At 49.8% G+C, this 18,765-nt stretch overlaps 1 protein-coding gene across 4 annotated transcripts in view; it reads right to left on the reverse strand.

Annotated features, from left to right (window-relative positions):
* The window catches only part of LOC146175304 (uncharacterized), a 65,222-nt gene that overhangs the window by 26,925 nt on the left and 19,532 nt on the right, over positions 1-18,765 (reverse strand). The window contains exon 2 of one of the 4 annotated variants that reach the window (XR_014702206.1): positions 17,611-17,702. Coding sequence is in view for 1 of the 4 variants with exons in the window: in XM_084584732.1 (XP_084440858.1) it covers positions 17,597-17,702 (106 nt within the window). In the remaining 3 variants the exon portion in view is untranslated. Of the gene's footprint in view, positions 1-9,382; positions 17,703-18,765 lie in introns of those variants that run through there. The other 3 variants (XR_014702204.1, XM_084584732.1, XR_014702205.1) reach the window with 3 other exon arrangements.

The raw sequence follows: 18,765 nt of genomic DNA on the forward strand, positions 1-18,765 counted from the left end.
CTGTGATGGTTTTATGTGTTAATAATGTGGCTGCTACCGCTTCAAGTCTGGTATTAAGAGTCAGCTCCTGAGCAGCGATTCCAGTTTTCACGACGATGGCTACACCACCCGAGAGTCTGCTGGACAGCTCCCGGTCCCGGCGGATGATTTTATAATTTTTAAGGAAATTTTTGTTCTGAGGACCTAAGTTGGTTTCCTGGAGACACAAAGCCAATGGGGAGAATGTAGCCAGGATGTCCTTTATGTCGCTGTAATTATTTAGTAGTCCTCTACAATTCCAATGTATTATACAAGCCATCTTATTTTATGAAAAATGTGAAAAACTAGCTTAGGTTTTTTTTTGGCCCAACGACTCGGGGCCTGTCTTTTTTTTGACGGTCTAAGCTGTGCCGTCGTCCGTCTGACGTCGAAGGCACAGCCCTACCGGGGCTCGTGTCCATTGCCTCCTCTTCAGAGGCAGCGGAGGAGCGCGCCCCAGATAAGTGTTCTTTCGTGTTAGGCCTCGCCTCATGAGGAGAGACCTTCAGGTTTGTCAACCCGGAGGGCTGCATAGCCTTCTTTTGAGATGGAGGTGGGGGAGCAGCATGAGCCACTTCCACCTGGGGCGCGGGTAGCCCTGCCCGAGGCTCACTCTGTGTGGCCTGGGCAGGTGCTATATGTTGGTGTGGCACCCCGCGCTGTTGTGCCATACCAGAATAACTTGGTTTTGCAGTGAACTGAAAAGCAGGAGTAGTGGCCAGTTTTTGTCGCGCTTCTTTATATGACAAGTTTTCTTTTGTTTTGATAGTGATTACTTCTTTTTCAGTTTTCCACGTGGGGCAAGACCTTGAATAAGCAGGGTGTTCTCCTTCACAGTTAGCACACTGCAATGTGGTTTCGGTGCATTCATCAGTTGAGTGTTCTTTTGAAGCGCATTTCGCACAAGTTCGGCGACCGCGACAACTCTGTGAGCCGTGGCCGAATTTCTGGCAGTTAAAGCATCGTCTAGGGTTCGGTATATAATGTCTTACACTTATCTTCAGGTAGCCTACTTCAATGGTGTCAGGGAGAGCACTGGAAGCAAATGTAAGGACAATGTGCTTTGTCGGGATTTCTTTGTTTTCTTTTCTTATCTTAATCCTCTGGACATTTACAACGTTCTGATCAGCAAGTCCTTCTAACAGTTCTTTTTCTGTCAAGTGTATGAAATCATTTTCTGAAATCACACCTCGGACAGTGTTCAGTGATCGATGAGCAGTGATCGAGACAGGTATGTCCCCGATACACTCAATGTTGGACAGTTTCAAGTATTGCATGTAGTCTTTCAATTCAAGCAGTAGGTCTCCACTTGCCAGTTTTTTCACCTTGTAACCTGTACCTAGTGCACTTGTCAGTGATTTCTCAACTATGAATGGGGAGATAATTCTCGCTGATTTTTGCTCTTCTTCACTATGTATCACATAGTACTTTGGGAAAACTTCTTTGTTTTTTTTGAAAAAATTCATGGGTTACATCGGTCCGCCCTCTTTTGAGAGGGCGATCAGTTCCAGAAAGAGAAGCAGCCATAAAATGTGATATTTTTCGGCCAAAGTGGCAGCCACCCACCATGGAGCCCAACAAGGGGACGGGAAAGGAGCTTGTACAAAGAGTCCTGGCCACGTCAGCTGTACACTCTGACTATAACCAAATACGGCGTAACGCAGGGTGGTTAGCCACACAAGGTTAACCCTCGCCGCCAGGAAAAAGGAAAAAGCGAGAAGGGAGGAGAAGACAGGAAAGTTCTGAGAAAGAGGATAGGAAAGTGAAAGATGGAGGGGAGGATAGGAAAAGGCGACTGCCGATTTCCCCCGGGTGGGTCAGCCCGAAGGTGCCGTCTATGGGAAGCGTGGGCCAAAGTGGTGTGTTGCCTCCACCGAGGGGCCTTAAGGGTCCAAACACTCGGCATTGGCTCAACCACCAGGATCCCCTTTTCCCCAGACACGACGATGCCACGCACGGCTAAGCGTGGGTGCTCGGGGTCCGTGGTGTCGCACAAAACACACAAACACCTGCTTTAACAGGTGCCCCCTGCGGGGTCGGCCAGGACGGTCTTCTTTCATCGACCTGGTTCTCATCTATGATGCCTGCCACTATTCGTGGGCCAGAGCACCTGACTTTTTGGGTTCTGATCATTTTCCGTTCTTCCTTAACCCCTCTGTGAGGGGTAGGAGGGAAAAGCGCTACCCCATTGCTAAATGGGCGAGTTCAGAAAACGAGTTAAAGACAGCCCACCTGCAGGTGACTTCCTGGATCTCCTTGGACGTTGCACCAAGAACTCCACAATCACCTGTGCAGTCCCACTCCATGCACCAGTTTCGAACCTACGTGTACTCGGGCCTCCAGACCAAGGGCTGAGCGAGTGGCCAAACGCACCCACCAACCCAAACATTGGAAGGCCTTCCGCAGGATCGATGCCACATAATTATTTCAACGTGCGATAGCAGCAATGTCTTTTGAACTGAACGACCAGAAGCCTGCGTTCAGAATGCGGCTGACCCGCGTGCTTTCGTTGACTGATGGGTTGGAAGGACAGAAGACTCTCGCAAAAATAAAAAAAAGTTTTTGCTGCCTAACTCCTAGCACCAGTCCGAAGTCGTAGCCTGTCATGAGCGTTGGCCAGAACGTCAAAGTGCTTATCTGTATGTCCGAATAAACAGGGCTGAAATTAATGTTTAGTTGCGAGTTTCGGAAGTTGCGAAGAGAGCAGGCAGTCAGTGCCGAATCTGCCAACATTTACCCTCCAGCGCCGCACCGGTCATGGCGCCATTTAGGTTTTACCCATTCTTGCATGGTTTTACCTGGTTTCATCTTCTGTCCACGTCTTGGATGTGCACATCTTCTATGCCTCTCTTTCGATGAGATGTCTTTTTTTTCTGGGGGGGGGGGGGGGGGGGGGCATGTGCTGTGCACTAGGGCTCAGAAACGGCGGCACATAGTTCGAATTATCTGTAGCGGAACCAACTCTCGTCAGAATTATCTGACTTTTTTTTACACAAACCTCTATAGAGCTTGGCCAGACCAAGTAGCGTAGTTAAAATTATCCAAAAATTCGAACCATCCAGGTTCGAATTAACAAATTTTACTGTATCTGTGAGGTGACGGAGAACGTCATACGGGTCCAGGAGAAAGTTAACAGTAGCAGCCTTCCAAAGAAACCAAATCTGGATAGAGTCCTGACAGCAGAGGTCATGGGTGAGCTCTCAGCACTAGGCTCGGCCAGCCGTACCCACAACTGACAAAGCATATGTTTGAGTCAGCTGCTGATTCATATCATTTTAACATCTGGTTAAATCACCATTGAATTCTAAGAAAAAAACAGAATACACCATGCTGCAAAGCAAGCGACAGCAAAGGTCAACAGTCCAAACGTCCGCAAGCACTTGACGAAGTTGGTACTTTGCAAGCACCAATACGCAAAGGCGCATTTTGTAGTATGAAAAAAAAAAAAAAAAACAGCCACTTTTCTATTGAAATAAGGTGTTATTTGTGCCCATATTTTGTTCCTAGTCAAGGCCTCCAACATATATTAGGCATATTGATGTTTGCTTCGAGTTTGTTCAAAACCTGCATTAAAGAGATGGCCATTCATGGACCGTTATTGGTCTCTCAGAAGACATCTAGCTTTACAGGCTGGAATCATGATTCATCATGTTTTCGAGCTTGATGTTTTACAAATAAATTTTTTTAAGCTGATGTAGCAGTGCAGCACATTGCAGCAAAAGGCTGCGAAAAGTTTTTTAACTCTTCTGCAACGTGCATCAAAACCTTGGTACATGAAACCGCTATCTCCACTAAGCGAGACCAGTGCATGACACTGGCAGTGTGGTTTAAGTTATGGAGCCTAAAAGCCCAACATTAGATAGAGAGGTTGCGACACTTAACTCAATAAAAGGCCTCAACCTGCTGTCCAACGGTTCAATAAGACTTCTCTGGTGTTCTCAGTGGTAAGAAAGGCAAATGTTGCATGTGTACACTACTGCTTTGCACTTCAAAATGGCAGTAATGCCCAGCAGTCCAAGCGCAAGCGTGTTTGTTTTTGTTACTTAGTACTGAGGCACTGCCCACAAACAAGTATATACACATGCAGAGACACAGCCTCCCCAAGGATTGCGTCATATGTAGCGCCTTCAACGCACATCACGACGCATGGGGCTCTCGCTGCAATGCCTGCCAGGAAAGTAAGCAACTACACTTATACCCCTGTCAAGCACGCAAAATAAAGTGCACTTACGGCGAGTGTCACTTACGAAAAGTGCACTCTATCACTGCTAAACGGCGTAACATAAGTGCACTTGCCAAAGTGTGCACTCAAGTCGGAGTGGGTTCGCAAAACAGACTTTGAGGGCTAAGTGCGTAGCCTCGCCGGGAGAAAATTCTTCGTCACAAATGTATTATGTATAATAAGATATGTATACAAATTGATTTTACGTGTTTTGTGCATATTTTCATTTGAGGAAGTGTGTTACAATAGCGGCTAGCTAACTATCACATAACAAAAATGTGATGTAACCGCATACGCAACTTCCACATTAAGCCTGGTGCGCCACTGCGGTTACGCCATTTAAAGTTAGGGGGCAGTTGTTATTGTTCATGGTTTTTGTTGATAGGGGGTCTCCGAATCATGGCCTGGTGTCAAAGTTTAAGCATTTTTTGAGTGTTTTACTACTTTAAAAAGCAGTTCTCTGAACTTCGTGCTTGGAGGCTTCAATTTATTTTTAAAACATATTTTTCAGTTGCCAGTTTCGTACCGAGTGCTTATGCGAGTGCACTCTGCTTTCCCATTTAGCACTGCGTAGCGTAAAGTCGCTTTCGAGCTGCGAAGTGCACTCCGTGTAAGTGCCCTTTAACTTGCACGCTTGACTGGGGTATAAATCACGTTATAGCGAAATGGCTTAAAACGAAATAATGAATATAATGAAAGAATCTTAATTCCCCTTGAAAGCCCTGTGAGCACTGTGTGGCGCTTCATCTTCCACACTGCTGAACGTGCTGCTTCATCTTTATCCTGCTCCCTCTTGTAGATACCCATCGTCATCGCGGAGTGTGTTTGGCTGCAGTGTGCGACCAAGGCTTCAGGTCTGTAATAAAGCCTGATTCCCCAAGTCCGACCTTCGCGTTACCTTACACGTGGTGGAGGTGCGCCTTGATTTCCCCGCTGCTTCGTCACCTGCATCCACCTGGAGCTTCGTTCTGGCCGCCGTTTGACCCCGACCACCATCGTCATGACACAAGAAGGCCACTCCGCTATTCCGGCTGCTACCAACTCGACTCCAGCTCCCCTTGCCACTTGGACTGTCAGTAGCCGTCAGCGCGACCCGCAGATGTTCGCCGGTCTCCGCGGCGACGACGCTGATGACTGGCTCGACAGCTACGACCGGGTCAGTGCTTTCAACCGATGGGACGATTCTCTTAAATTAATTAATGTGTCCTTTTATTTGACGGATGTGGCCAAAACGTGGTTTCTAAATCATGAGTCGACGATTCCGGACTGGGCTACCTTTAAACAAAAGTTACGCCAGATTTTCTGCGCTCCTACTGTTCGCACGGAGTCCGCCAAGAAGAAGCTAGAAGCCCGACTTCAGCGGCCTAATGAGACCTACACCTCTTATATAGAAGATGTACTTTCACTTTGTCGGCGCATCAATGACACAATGCCAGAGGCCGAGCGGGTTCGGCACGTCCTTAAAGGTATTGGGCCACTCGCCTACAACGCCCTGGCCGTGCAGAACCCTACCACAATCGATGCCATCATATCCACTTGTCAACGCCTTGACGAACTACAGTCAATACGCCTGCAGCCTGATCCCACTTCATTTGGTTTCACTGCCGAAGCTGACCTCCGTGTGCTTATTCGCGAATTAATTCGTGAAGAGCTCTCGGCTCAAGGTAATTTGTGCCGCCCTGCATCTGAGCCACATAATTCAAGTGCCGGCCTGCGTAGCATTGTTAAAGAAGAGCTGGCCTCAATGACCTATTCCCCGCCAACATCGGTCGCTCCTACCATTTGTCAGGTGCCAACGTACGCGCAGATCACGTCCTTGCCGCCCGCAGTTGGAGCGCCTACGCCACCGGCGCCTACCACTGCTCATGTCGCTGCATTGGCACCACCTGCCGCAGCGCCGACATACTACCCCAACTGGCGCCCAGCCCGCCCTGTGTGTTATTACTGCGGGTACCGAGGCCATATTTCCCGCTTCTGTCGTCGCAGGCTCCAGAATGAACGCCGCGGCTACGAATCATTTGAAGCAGACTACCCTCCTCGCTTTTCCGGCTCTAACCACCGTTCATTCCCCGATTATCCCCGACGTTCATCACCCCCGCCAGAAAGCCCCGCTCCGCCTGCTGGTTACAGGCCTTCAAGACGCCGTTCTCTTTCGCCTTTTCGCCGCTCAGCCTCGCCTCTCCGTCAAGCTTCTCTGACGACCCCCCGCCTGTCGGAAAACTGACCACTGCAGTTTTAGGAGGGAAAACTGCACTCTTCGGCCATCCCAAAAATCCTCCGGAACGTCCCTGGAATATTATTTTAGTGCGGGTTGAAGGATTATCTGTTGAAGCTTTGGTTGACACGGGCGCCGCTGTTTCTGTGATACACACTGACTTGTGCTCCCGCTTGCGAAAAGTGAAAACGCCTTATGATGGACCTGAACTCCGTGGAGCTAATGGTGCAATAATTCGGCCTTCTGCTAAGTGTACTGTGCGAGTTTTTGTTGACGGTGTCCGCCACCATGTACAATTTGCCGTGATGTCACCGTGCGCTCACCCAATTATTTTAGGCTGGGATTTTCTGTCTGCCGCATCAGCCAGCATTTCGTGTCGCGACAGGATCATTTACATGAACGAGAGCGATCCGTCTTCTGAACATCCCGAACCCCGTTATCGCCTGCTTGCCGCTACTAACTCAGTGTTGCCCCCTGGATGCGAACAACTTGTCGCGCTTACTTCTGCTGACATTGATAACGGAGATGTGCTAATCGTGCCTTCTGATCGCCATCTGACCCGCGGAATCGCGCTACCACCAAGTCTTGTTCGGTTTGAGCATGGCACAGCGCTTGTCGCTGCTTCGAACACTTCCCCAGAGCCCATTGTGCTGACTAAAGGGACATGTTTTCCTTGTGTCCTGGACATTCACCCGGTGTCCCTCACCACCCTTACCGCCCCCTCTTCCTCACCAGCAGCTTCTTCCGATGCTTCTCTCTGTGTTCTCTTTGGCACCATCAATCCTGACCTTCCTGCGACTCACCGCCAAGCTTTGCAGGAATTACTTCGAAAACACCAAGCCTCCTTTGATGTCACTTCTCCGACCTTGGGCCGAACGTCTTCTGCACAGCACCGCATTATTACAGAAGGTACTTCTATTGTTAGCCGCCGCCCTTACCGTGTTTCCTTATCAGAACGTAAAATCATAGAAGATAATGTGAATGATATGCTCCGGCGAGACATTATTCGGCCATCAGCTAGCCCCTGGTCATCTCCGGTCGTCTTGGTCAAAAAAAAAAGGATGGGTCCGTGCGTTTTTGCGTTGATTACCGCGCACTTAACAAAGTCACTCGAAAAGATGTTTACCCTATGCCACGAATTGACGACTCCCTCGACTGTCTTCAGGGCGCCGAATATTTCTCCACTTTGGATTTGCGTTCCGGTTACTGGCAGATACCGATGCACGAAGCCGACAAAGAAAAAACAGCATTCGCTACTCCCGATGGGCTTTACGAATTCAATGTCATGCCTTTTGGACTTTGTAATGCCCCCGCTACGTTTGAGCGCATGATTGACACTGTTCTTAGAGGACTTAAGTGGAAAACATGCTTGTGCTACCTGGACGACATAGTTATTTTCTCTGCGACTTTTTCTGATCATTTATGCCGCCTTGATCAAGTATTAACGTGCCTGGCATCCGCCGGTCTCCAGCTGAACACAAAAAAGTGTAATTTCGCCAAGAAAGAAATCAAGATCCTGGGCCACCTCGTCAGCCGCGATGGCATTCGACCCGACCCTGACAAGCTTGCTGCAGTTTTGAACTTTGCACGCCCTCAGCGGACTAAGGAACTACGCAGTTTCCTTGGCCTGTCTTCGTACTTTCGCCGTTTCATTCGAAATTTCGCTACCATTGCTGCACCGCTGCACCGCCTCCTTACAGACCGTACTACTTTCAATTGGTCCGAAGAATGCGAAAAAGCTTTCCAAACCCTAAAGAATGCCCTCACTTCGGACCCTGTTCTCGCTCACTTCGACGACACTGCTGCCACCATTCTTCACACCGATGCCAGCAGCCTCGGTATCGGCGCCATACTTCTGCAACGTGATACAGCTTCTCGGGAAAAGGTAATTGCGTTTGCCAGTCGAACTCTAACACTAGCGGAACGCAACTACACCATCACTGAGCAAGAGTGCCTAGCCGTCGTTTGGGCAGTTCAGAAATTCCGCCCCTACCTCTACGGCCGCCATTTCACGATCGTTACCGATCACCACGCTCTGTGCTGGTTATCAACCCTCAAAAATTTGACTGGACGCCTGGGCCGTTGGATTCTGCGTTTGCAGGAGTACCACTTTGATGTCATATTCAAATCGGGACGCAAACATCGAGATGCCGATGCTCTTTCCCGCTGCCCGCTATCAGAATCGCCACCTAGTGCTTCCTCGAGCCTTCCTGCGTGCACCCTCGACGTCCCAATGTCGTCCAGAGCCCCAACCTTAACCTGTGCTACTCTTGCCGCTGCTCCAGATCGCTACGCCATTATTTCAAACCAGCGAGCAGATCCCTACTGTATTTCCCTAATCAACCTTCTCACCGGTGCTTCTCACCCTCCTACCGCTAGGATGCGCAGGCAACTCCAAAAGTTCAAACTTGACAACGGCGTGCTCTCCCGTTATATTTATTGCTCCGAAGGCACCCTTTGGGTCCCCGTTATTCCGAGAGCGCTTCGCACCCGTATCCTGGCGGCTTTCCACGATGATGCTACAGCCGGTCACTTAGGCTTTCATAAAACTTACCACCGCGTGAAAGCCCGTTTCTTCTGGCCAGGCCTCGCCTCAAGTGTGGCAAAATACGTCGCCTCTTGTCTGCCATGTCAGCGCCGCAAACGGCCCACTTCTCCTCCTGCTGGCCTACTACAGCCGCTACCTTGCCCTGCTACTCCTTTTGCCGTTGTTGGCATAGACTTATACGGGCCACTTCCATTGTCCGCACGAGGTAATCGCTGGATCGTCACCGCCGTCGACCACCTAACACGCTACGCTGAGACCGCTTCCCTGCCTAATGGCTCAGCACATGAGGTCGCGACCTTCTTTTTGGAATCGCTCGTACTGCGCCATGGGGCCCCTCAAGTGCTTCTCAGCGATCGTGGTCGGACATTTCTGTCGAAGATTGTAGCCGAAGTTATTGAAGCCTCAACCACACATCACAAATTGACCTCCAGCTATCACCCGCAGACCAATGGGTTGACTGAGCGGTTCCACCGCACGCTTTCTGACATGTTGTCTATGTATGTCGACCAGGACCACCGAAACTGGGACGTAATACTTCCTTTTGTTACGTTCGCCTACAATACGGCTGTCCAGCGGACCACAGGTTACACCCCATTTTTCCTCGTTTACGGCCGTTCTCCCGCTACCTTTCTTGACGCCTCTTTTCTTTCTACACATGCCAGTTCCTCATCCTCTCTTCCTGACCAGTTCCTTTCCCGAGTGGCCAAATCACGCCGGCTTGCTCGCGTCAACACGGAAGCTAGCCAGGAAGACCGCAAGTACAGCTATGATGCAACCCATCGCCAAGTTTCGTTCCGTCCCGGCGACGAGGTGTTACTTTGGACCCCATTACGCACTCCTGGCCTTTCTGACAAGTTACAGCACCGTTACATTGGTCCTTACACAGTTCTTGCAAAAACCTCCCCGGTCAACTATCGCGTCTCCCCTGTTTACCCTCCTCCGGACTGTCGTTACCGTGGCACTGAAGTTGTCCACGTTTCACGTATGAAACCTTTTGTTCGGCGCATTCCTGCGGACTAATTGCGGCCAGGCTGGCCGCTTGAACTGCGCGGGCGAAATAGTGTGAGCACTGTGTGGCGCTTCATCTTCCACACTGCTGAACGTGCTGCTTCATCTTCATCCTGCTCCCTCTAGTAGATACCCATCGTCATCGCGGAGTGTGTTTGGCTGCAGTGTGCGACCAAGGCTTCAGGTCTGTAATAAAGCCTGATTCCCCAAGTCCGACCTTCGCGTTACCTTACACGCCCCCATAGAAACCAATGTGTTTAAAATTTAGATTTAACGGGGAAAAAACACCGGCTGATCAACGGATATAACGAACAATTTTTATTTCAAAATGGCAACTAAATGGCAAAGCTCCGAGCCAAGCCAGGCTGGCCAAGCAGCCAAGCCTGACAGTGTTTCGTGCCGGACGCAATGCCAGCTTCCCCTTACCATTCGGCACGTCAGCCAAGCCAAGTTGCCCAGGCAGCCAAGCCTCGCAGTCCGTTCAATTCTGCCCGCCGCAGCTCGCATTGTTCCGTACGCCTCTTCGCGGTCTGTAGGGCTAGGTTTAACCACGTAGGTCAGTCTGTTTGCTCTTTTTGCCGTGTCACCAGTTTCGCGAGAGAAAAATGAACAGCAGCAGCAACTTGAAGCGAAAACGGAAAGTCATCGACCTGGAGCAGAAGGCAGCGATAATTAAGGCTGTTGCGTCAGGCAAGAAGAAAACTCTGGTGGCCTGTGAGTTCGGCGTAGCGCCAAGCACCCATTCTACAATGCTCAGCAAAAATGAAGCAGTCACTGGCGCTGTTGCACGTGGAGTAAAAGGTAGCCACAAGAAGCTGCGTCCTTCTGCCTCAGAGGCCGTGAAAGAGGCACTATTCAAGTCATTTTAAAATGTCAGGACTTCTAATTTGCTCATGAAGTGGGCCATTGCTGCAGCGAAAAACCAGAGACTTCGCTTGTATCATGGTTTCTGACAGTTTTGTTGCAAGCGATGGCTGGCTGCAGCGTTTTAAGGAGCGCTGTGATATCAATGCCAGGGTGATCACTGGCGAGACCCAGGCCGTCGACACTGAATCTGCAACGGCATGGGTGAAAGCCAACCTTGGCCCTCTCATTGAGAAATATGAAGGATGTGTTGAACACTGAGAAGACACCTCATTGGCAATCTAAAACACGAAAAAGACAGAAAAATCCAAGTTATCAGTCATGCCAATGAAAAGTGTTATCATTGGCAATGAAGAGAAGAGATTGCCAATGAAGAGTTATCAATTTTTCTAGCTTTGCGCAGGCGTATTGTTGCTTAATGATGGGACGTTTTGTCGTCATACGATTCCATTCAGATGTAAGTTGTAGCTCTGTCCTGTCCCCGTCTCTCTATTCCTGTCTTAACGCTACGTTTTTCACTGAACTATGTTCTGTTACCCGTAGGATTTGCCGGCTGCTTCGCTTATTTCTGAGCTTGAGGCGTTCGAAAAGGTGCAGTCTAGACAGTTGGAGTATGTTCCAGGTTTCTGGACATGGAAAGCGGTAATCTTCGGATTAAGATGGAGGTGGCTAGGGCTGTTCCTAATCTAATGAAGCTAGGAGAGAGGGTTGTGCAGTGTGAGTACGACGAAGTGACACGTCTTTACCACTTGTGCAGTGGTGTGGGGAATCTTACTGCGGCATGCTCAACTCCTAAGTGCAAGCGCTGCGCGCAGTATGGTAAAGTGAAATGAGGCATTTTGAGCGTGCGACGGGGGTGACCAAACCATCTGTGTGTACCCCAGACGGTCGTTCGCTTCGGTGACTGCTGCGGGGAAGCTTCCCACTGCACTCGCTTCAACCAAGGCGTGTGAGCGGGCCCTTGCCGCGCCTTCTGCGGAGCTGGCTTCAGAAGCAACTGCACCAATGACTGTGGCCGACGCCACATGGGCTGAAAAACAGCCGGAAACGAAGGCAGCCTTGCAAGGAGCCGCTAGGGCAGTCCTGGCTGCCGAGTTACAACCATAGGCTCGGGATTTGTCGTAGCCCAGGAATCGTGCGCAAAAGAAGGATGGCGAGGGTAATCACACAGAGTCCGAGGGCATCTCCTCCCACGCAAAGACTGGGCAGGCCTGCTGCCAAGCAGGTGGTCATGACGGTGACACAGCGCCCCTCCAACTGGGAAGAGGAACCGGTCGTGGCCTCTTTAAAACAGGAGGACAATTCGGACACGGAACAGGAGATGGACATTGGTGAGAGTCAGCATCCTTCCTTCCATTCAGCTAGCTCCCTGCTGTGTAACAACCAGGGATGTGATTACTTTGCTGAGGCCGATGAGGCAGATCTCCCGTCTGCCTCACCAACCTCTTCGTTCACGCAGTCAGCTTGTTCGTACTGTAATACGGTTGATTGTGAATGCTCTCTGTGTTCCAGTTCCTCCTTGTCCTCATCTTTATCCTCCATTTCAGGCTCCTCTACTAAGGAGGAGTCCCCCACCGCATAGTTCGGGCAGCTTCAGGTCCTCAGTAAGGTTTTTTTTTTTCCAGGTCTCTTGCTCAGACTGTTCCGCTGTACGCGGGGCTTTCTTGTTTACTGGTTTTTCAGATAGCTTCTCTCTTTCCATTCATGGCTAGATCTGCCGCCCCAAGCAAGCTGAGATGGTTCAACTTGCTCGTCCTAATGCACAGATACTGATTTTGCAATACCTACTTCCATCGTCTCGGCCAGATCAATAGCTTTGACAAAACAATGTCTGGACGTACTCGTGGTTAGAGCTAGCTCCAGTGCAGCTCGGATTAACATCGCTCGTGCTGTCCGGATTATCGCCATGGAGCTGGGGAAGCTCTCGTGGCTTCGGTGAGTCGTCGTGTTTTTTAGATTGTAGAGGCAGGCGGATAGCACTCCTTTCTCCTGCGCGGCGTGCACGCACATGCGTGTGGTGCTTGGCGGTGCGGCCGCTATGGCATCGCCTTCCTCCTCATCGCAGTTTCGGCCGCATGTGTTTTTCTCTCGTTTGCCAAAAGGCATTACGAACGTCCACTAGTGTCGGGATCTCGTTAAGAGGTTCAATAAGAATGAGTTGAAGTGTGTTCAAGACTTAGGTGCTGGACGATTTGAGGTCATTTTTAAGACCAAGCAGGCAGTCGATCGCTTCTTAGCTGACCCTGTCATGCGCGTGAAGGATGTTGAGACTAGGTTTGAGTACCGCGGAGTCCTCTCCCGGTTCGTGAGTGTTTGGTTTTACGTCTAACTTGCCAGCCGCTTCGCTTGTGTCTGAGCTTAAGGCGTACGAAAAGGTGCGGTCGAAGTAGTTGGAAAAAGTTCCTGGATGTCCGGACGTGGAGAGTGGTAATCTTAGGATTAAGATGGAGATGGCTAGGGCTGTTCCTAACCATTTGAAAGTCGGAGAGAGGGTCGTGCAGAGCGAGTATGTTGGAGTGACGCGTCTGTGTCGCTTGTGCAGGCGTGGGACATCTTGCTGCAGCGTGCCCAACTCCTAAGTGCAAGCGCTGTGCGCAGTATGGTTATGAGGATTGTGATGCAGATTGTGCGCGCTGAGGAGGTGATCACGCCATTTCCACATGCACGCAGCGGTATGTTTGCTTCGTTGACTGTCGCCGCCGCTCCGAGCGAGCCGGCAGCCACCACAGGGCAGCAGCCGCTGCCGCTCCCATCCCTGACGCAGGTTGCCGCTGAGTCACCAGCTGAGAACAGAGGAGAGGAGCAGCTTGCCGGTGACGCGACCTTTGCCAGTGGCGTAGGTGAGAAGGCCATTCTCGCCGTGGCCGCTGCTGCGGGAGAGCTCTCCCCCGCACACGCTTCCCCTGAGTGCGAGCGGGCTGCACCCGCACCCTCCGCGGCACCGGTCCCGGCTGCCGAGCTGCCACAAACCGCCGCTATCGATGCGGGATTTGTGATGGCAAAGAAGAAGCGGCGCGGGAAGCGTGCGCAAAAGCAGGACGGAGCGGAGCTTGACAGCAACTCCGAGGGCACATGCTCCCAGGCAAAGACAGGGCGGACTGCTGCCAAACGGATGGTCGTGGCGGTGACACGGCCCCCAACCAACGGGGATGAGGAACCGGTCGTGGCCTCTTCCAGCCAGGACGAGGGTTCAGATATGGAACAGGTAGTCGGCATTGGTGAGAGGCAGCATTCTCCTCTTCCCATTGAGCTAGCTCCCTGTTATGTAAGGGCAAGGGATGCGAGTGTTTTGCTGAGGCCGATGAGGCAGAGCTCCCCCCATCTGCCTCACCATCCTCTTTGTTCACACGGTCGGCTTGCTCCTACTGTACACGGTTGACTGCGAATAATCTAGGCATTCCAGTTCCTCCTCGACTTCGTCTTCATCCTCCTCCACTTCAGACTCCTCTACTAAAGAGGAGTCCCCTGACCGCGTGGTTGGGGCAGCTTCAGGTCCTCAATAAGGTTTTATTTTCCAGGTCTCTTGCTCAAATCGTTCTGCCTTTCGCGGGCTTTCTTTCCATTACCATGATATCGCCTACTTATTAACTGTCGTGGCATGTTCAGTCGTTCCAAGCAAGCTGAGATCGTTCAGCTTGCCCATTCTAAATACACAGATATTTTGGTTTTGCAAGAGAACTACATCCATCGTCTTGGCCAGATCAAGAGCTTCGAGCGAACATTTGGCACCAGGTTTTACTGGAACTATGGTGCGTCTGGTTCCCGTGAGGTTGGTATTATTCTTATGCCACGGTTCCGTGGCTCGATTTTGCGCCACTCCAGGGATGCTGAGGGCTGCGTCCTGTCTGTGGATCTTGATTCTGGCATTCGCACAGTTAGCGTCTATGCTCCGAACAAAGGTGATCGGGGTGCATTCTACCAGTGCCTTGACTCTCAGCTGGTAGGCCCATCCAAGGTAGTTCTGGTTGGTGACTTCAACTGTGTCCTCGACAGGGCGGATCGCCTCTCTTCTCGTGGCACTCTGCTTACGCCCTTCCATAGTAATCGTAGTCTAAATTCAGACGGCCTAACTACTGAGTTTTATGTCAAGTTCTGGGGGCAGCTCGGGAAGCTTTTCACCGCCCTTGTAAATAGGCTGCTGTGTCAAGGGATGCTTTGAGATACTCAGAGGGAAGGCCTGATCACTCTCCTTTGCAAGGATGAGTCGAGACAAACTGACCTATGAGCCTGGCGTCCCATCACGCTCCTGCACATTGACTACAAGCTCATAACCAAGTGCCTGTCCTTCCGGTTAACTTCTTTCCTTCCAGATATTATAGGCCCTTATCAAGCTTGTTGCGTTCATGTCGCTCCACTCAAATTAACGGTTTTGCCCTCAGGGACCTCTTCCTTTGGGCTCAACATAGAAATCTTTCCGGTATTTATGGTCTTTCAATCAGAAAAAGGCCGTTTCGCTGCTGCGGTGTCGCAACAGCGATGAAATAACCATGATACATGCAACGCAGTGGATTAGTCAATAAGGTTCACAACTGCTGAGCTGGAATACCCTGAAGGTTGTTTTGAGATGTGCTGTTTATGGAGAGATGTCAGCAGGGTGGAGCTCACTGCGCGTTAGTGGCAGTGAACCAAATAAACCCTTTATCACGAATGTTCTGGCTGTGTGTTCCAAGTTGAGTACAGATAACTGGCAAACTGCACTCAATGATATTTCTATGCCAATGAACATTTTGCATCGTGGGCTGCGCAAGAGTATGTGCTAGTGCTATGTAAAAAAAAAAGGTGAAGCCTGTGACGACCTTAAAAGCCGAAAGTGCAATTGATCAAGAATCTATACGACGAACTGCACCTCAGAAGAAAAGCTGTATTCTCTAATGGGTAAGGGATAACAAGCAAGCATACATCTGATATCGATGTTGACTACACGGCCCGCAGTCCGATGGCCCCTCGTATGAAGTGGCTTTGTATGACCTGCTCTCAGATAGGAAGCTTATTGAGCATTGCCAAAGGGGCACAACAGTAATGAGAGTTTACATGCTCTCATACGGTGCCTGGCTCCAAAATATGGTCATGCTTCCCTTTTCGCTGTTCAGGCTGCTACGGTGAAGCAGTGATGTGTTTCAATGCAGGCAATTTGAGGATATGCGAAAATATTTGGAAGTAACCCTTCATGAATGCTGGCTCAAAGTGCCAAACGACTAGCAGAGCTGTCGCAGACTCAATCTGCTTGCGAGTTCCTGGCAGAACAAAATATGCAAAGAGCACTAAAGAAATGCCACTAGAAGATGTTGATCACGAAGTCCAACAGGTGCCGCTCATGGAGGAAAAAGAGTGTGCGGCGCTCAGTGGGGTGGAAGAAGAATGGCAGGCGTGCGAAGTTTAGGCATTTTCTGCGCTTGCTTGCAGCTGCACAGCTGCCACCACTTGTTACATAATTTCCAGTATTTCTACGAGTTTGGCATTGGTAATTGCAGAAAGGGTAGTTTGTAAGACATACTATCCAGAATATATATTCTTTGCAAATGTAGACTGTTTTGCAATTCTTCATTTTCAAAGGTCATGTCCCCCCGTTAACGCTGAACATCCTGTGCCACACCATAAGTGTCATCAATCTGAGCGACAAAACTGCTGCATGGTTTCATACATTCTAGACACGTTTTTTTCGATGACATCAAAAGCAGAAAAGGAGAGATGAGCATTACGGTCTTTTCGGCCTGAACCAGTAAGAGATATTAAAGTTTGCATACATTTGCACACTCAAGTCAGCTGTTTTTGGACCGCAAAAATTCAGGATGATAAAAATATTTGTCTTGCTCACGAAAAGGCTGAATAGAGGAAGGGGGGTTACAACAGCTGCCGCAGATCTCGAAAATAGAACACAGGGACCTCAGAAGCGACTGTCGCTTATCTGGGCACCAGCGCATCAGGGACTCAGGGAAAATGAGTAAGCCCATAATGTCCCCTCAGACCCTGCTTCCCTGTCGACCCCCAGGGCAGCTCACTCAACTCTAGAGGTGGCAGTAAGCGGTAGTAAGAATGAGTCTCAGAAGCCACTTCGAAAAAAAGAAAAGAGGAAGTTTCTCGGAGGAAATTGCACACAGAAGTTTTTCCTAACACGGCTCTCTTTGATAAGTTACACCGGGACACTTTCAAGTCGCAATGTTGTTTTCACAATAAATAAGACAACACATACGGTACACATGATGCAAGCTTGTAAAGTGCTGTACAATGGCACAAAAACTACAGAAACAAGGGAGGCCTCAGTACACTGCCCCAATAGCAAACTGAAATCATCGGTCAAGCTCTGTCTGCTTCCATGACCTTCGAGATCCTCTAGTTGCTGAAAAGCCTGTGTATCCTTCACCTTGACGCCCCTTGCTAGCAGTTTTGGCAACACAGTTTACATATGCTGACCTCCAACTTATCACTGTTCCATCATCAAACAACACCTGTGAAAGGTTTCAGATGAGTCTTTCCCAAAGCATTTTGAGCGACAAATCAATTAACCCCTGTAAACAAGATGCCAATGCACACCAGTGGCCAGCTTTTGGTTCCCTCCATTACTGACCATGTTTGATGCTCGCTGCCAAATTTAGCAAGAAAATTTCCGAAGTGCACTTGGTGCGACCAAAATGCCTGGATGGGCCCAGGACAAGCCATTTAATAAGTCTCGTCAAGTCTTGTCCGTGGCTTCACACTCACCTGACGGGCTCAGTGGGTCAATTCAGTTTGGCTCACCTGAAATGCACAGAGTGGTAGCACCGACCAACGCGGTCCAATCCCAGCCAGGAATGTCACAACTCCGATGCAGAATGAGCCACTTGCAAGTCCTGCACAGAAGTAAGCCTGGCTAAGCACTGACTGGCAACTTGAGAAGACATTCACACATGGCAGGAGCCATCCAGCTTGGAATATGAAGCCTCTCCCTCCGGTGGTCTCCACCATGCCCGGTCAGAGACCTCTGCATTCCAATGACCCCAATTAGGATTGAGCCCTTGTCATGCATGTTCTTTGTTGGGAGACCACCTGATCACAGGTGGAAACAGTCTGGCAGTGATGCCACCTTTCATGGTGACCACAACCGCCGTGCACACTCGTTTCCTACAGTCTGCGACCACGCACTAGAAAAACGTAACTGGAGCAACCAGTGCTATTGACTAGTTAAGAAGCAAATGATCCAAGGCGCCTGCATCAAAGGCACAGGTATGTTCCCTTTCCATTCTGCATGCATGCTATCAAGATGTGTGTGCATGGTGCTTTAGTGCGAAAATATTACTTCATGGAGTAAACCAGAAAAACAGAAGTTATCTCTGAAGCCTCGACCTTTCGCCTTTGTGGATGCCTCTGGCAGGTCATGTGGGGCCAGGTGCAGACTGGTGGGGGTGCTTCCAGAGACGTCACCTCTCTTAACTTGCATCTGCTTACGCCCCACATGGATGTGACATCACATGATGTAACCGAATAACTTGCGTAACTACCTATGGGAAATTCAGTCTGCTTTGAAATGGATAGTGACCCTGGTCTTTCGCGGCTGTTCGCGAAGGTGAAAAATCTGTGCCAGGTCGTGTGAACAATAGAGGGCAGCGAGAATGTCACCGACATCTGCCAAGGTAACCAATGCCCCATAACAGTGCTTCAACACGTTATACTAGGCTTACCCACATTAAAGCTGTGCAATTTTCTTTTTTATATAATGAACACACTCCCTGATGCTGCATTTCAAAGTGTTTAGGACCCCAGTCAAAAAAGTTATTTTCCACTTTCGCCGTTCAAATCAAGGAAAATTAAATATTATTGATATAAATGCAAGAGCAAACAGCTAAATATTAAATGCGCGATACATCATGCTAATGCAAAATTTCATGCAATTTAATTACAGGCAAGTAAAAATCC

This window comes from Amblyomma maculatum, chromosome 11 (genome assembly GCF_055883805.1).
Source record: "Amblyomma maculatum isolate TAMU_Amacu chromosome 11, ASM5588380v1, whole genome shotgun sequence".
NCBI classification, from domain to species: Eukaryota; Metazoa; Arthropoda; class Arachnida; order Ixodida; family Ixodidae; genus Amblyomma; species Amblyomma maculatum.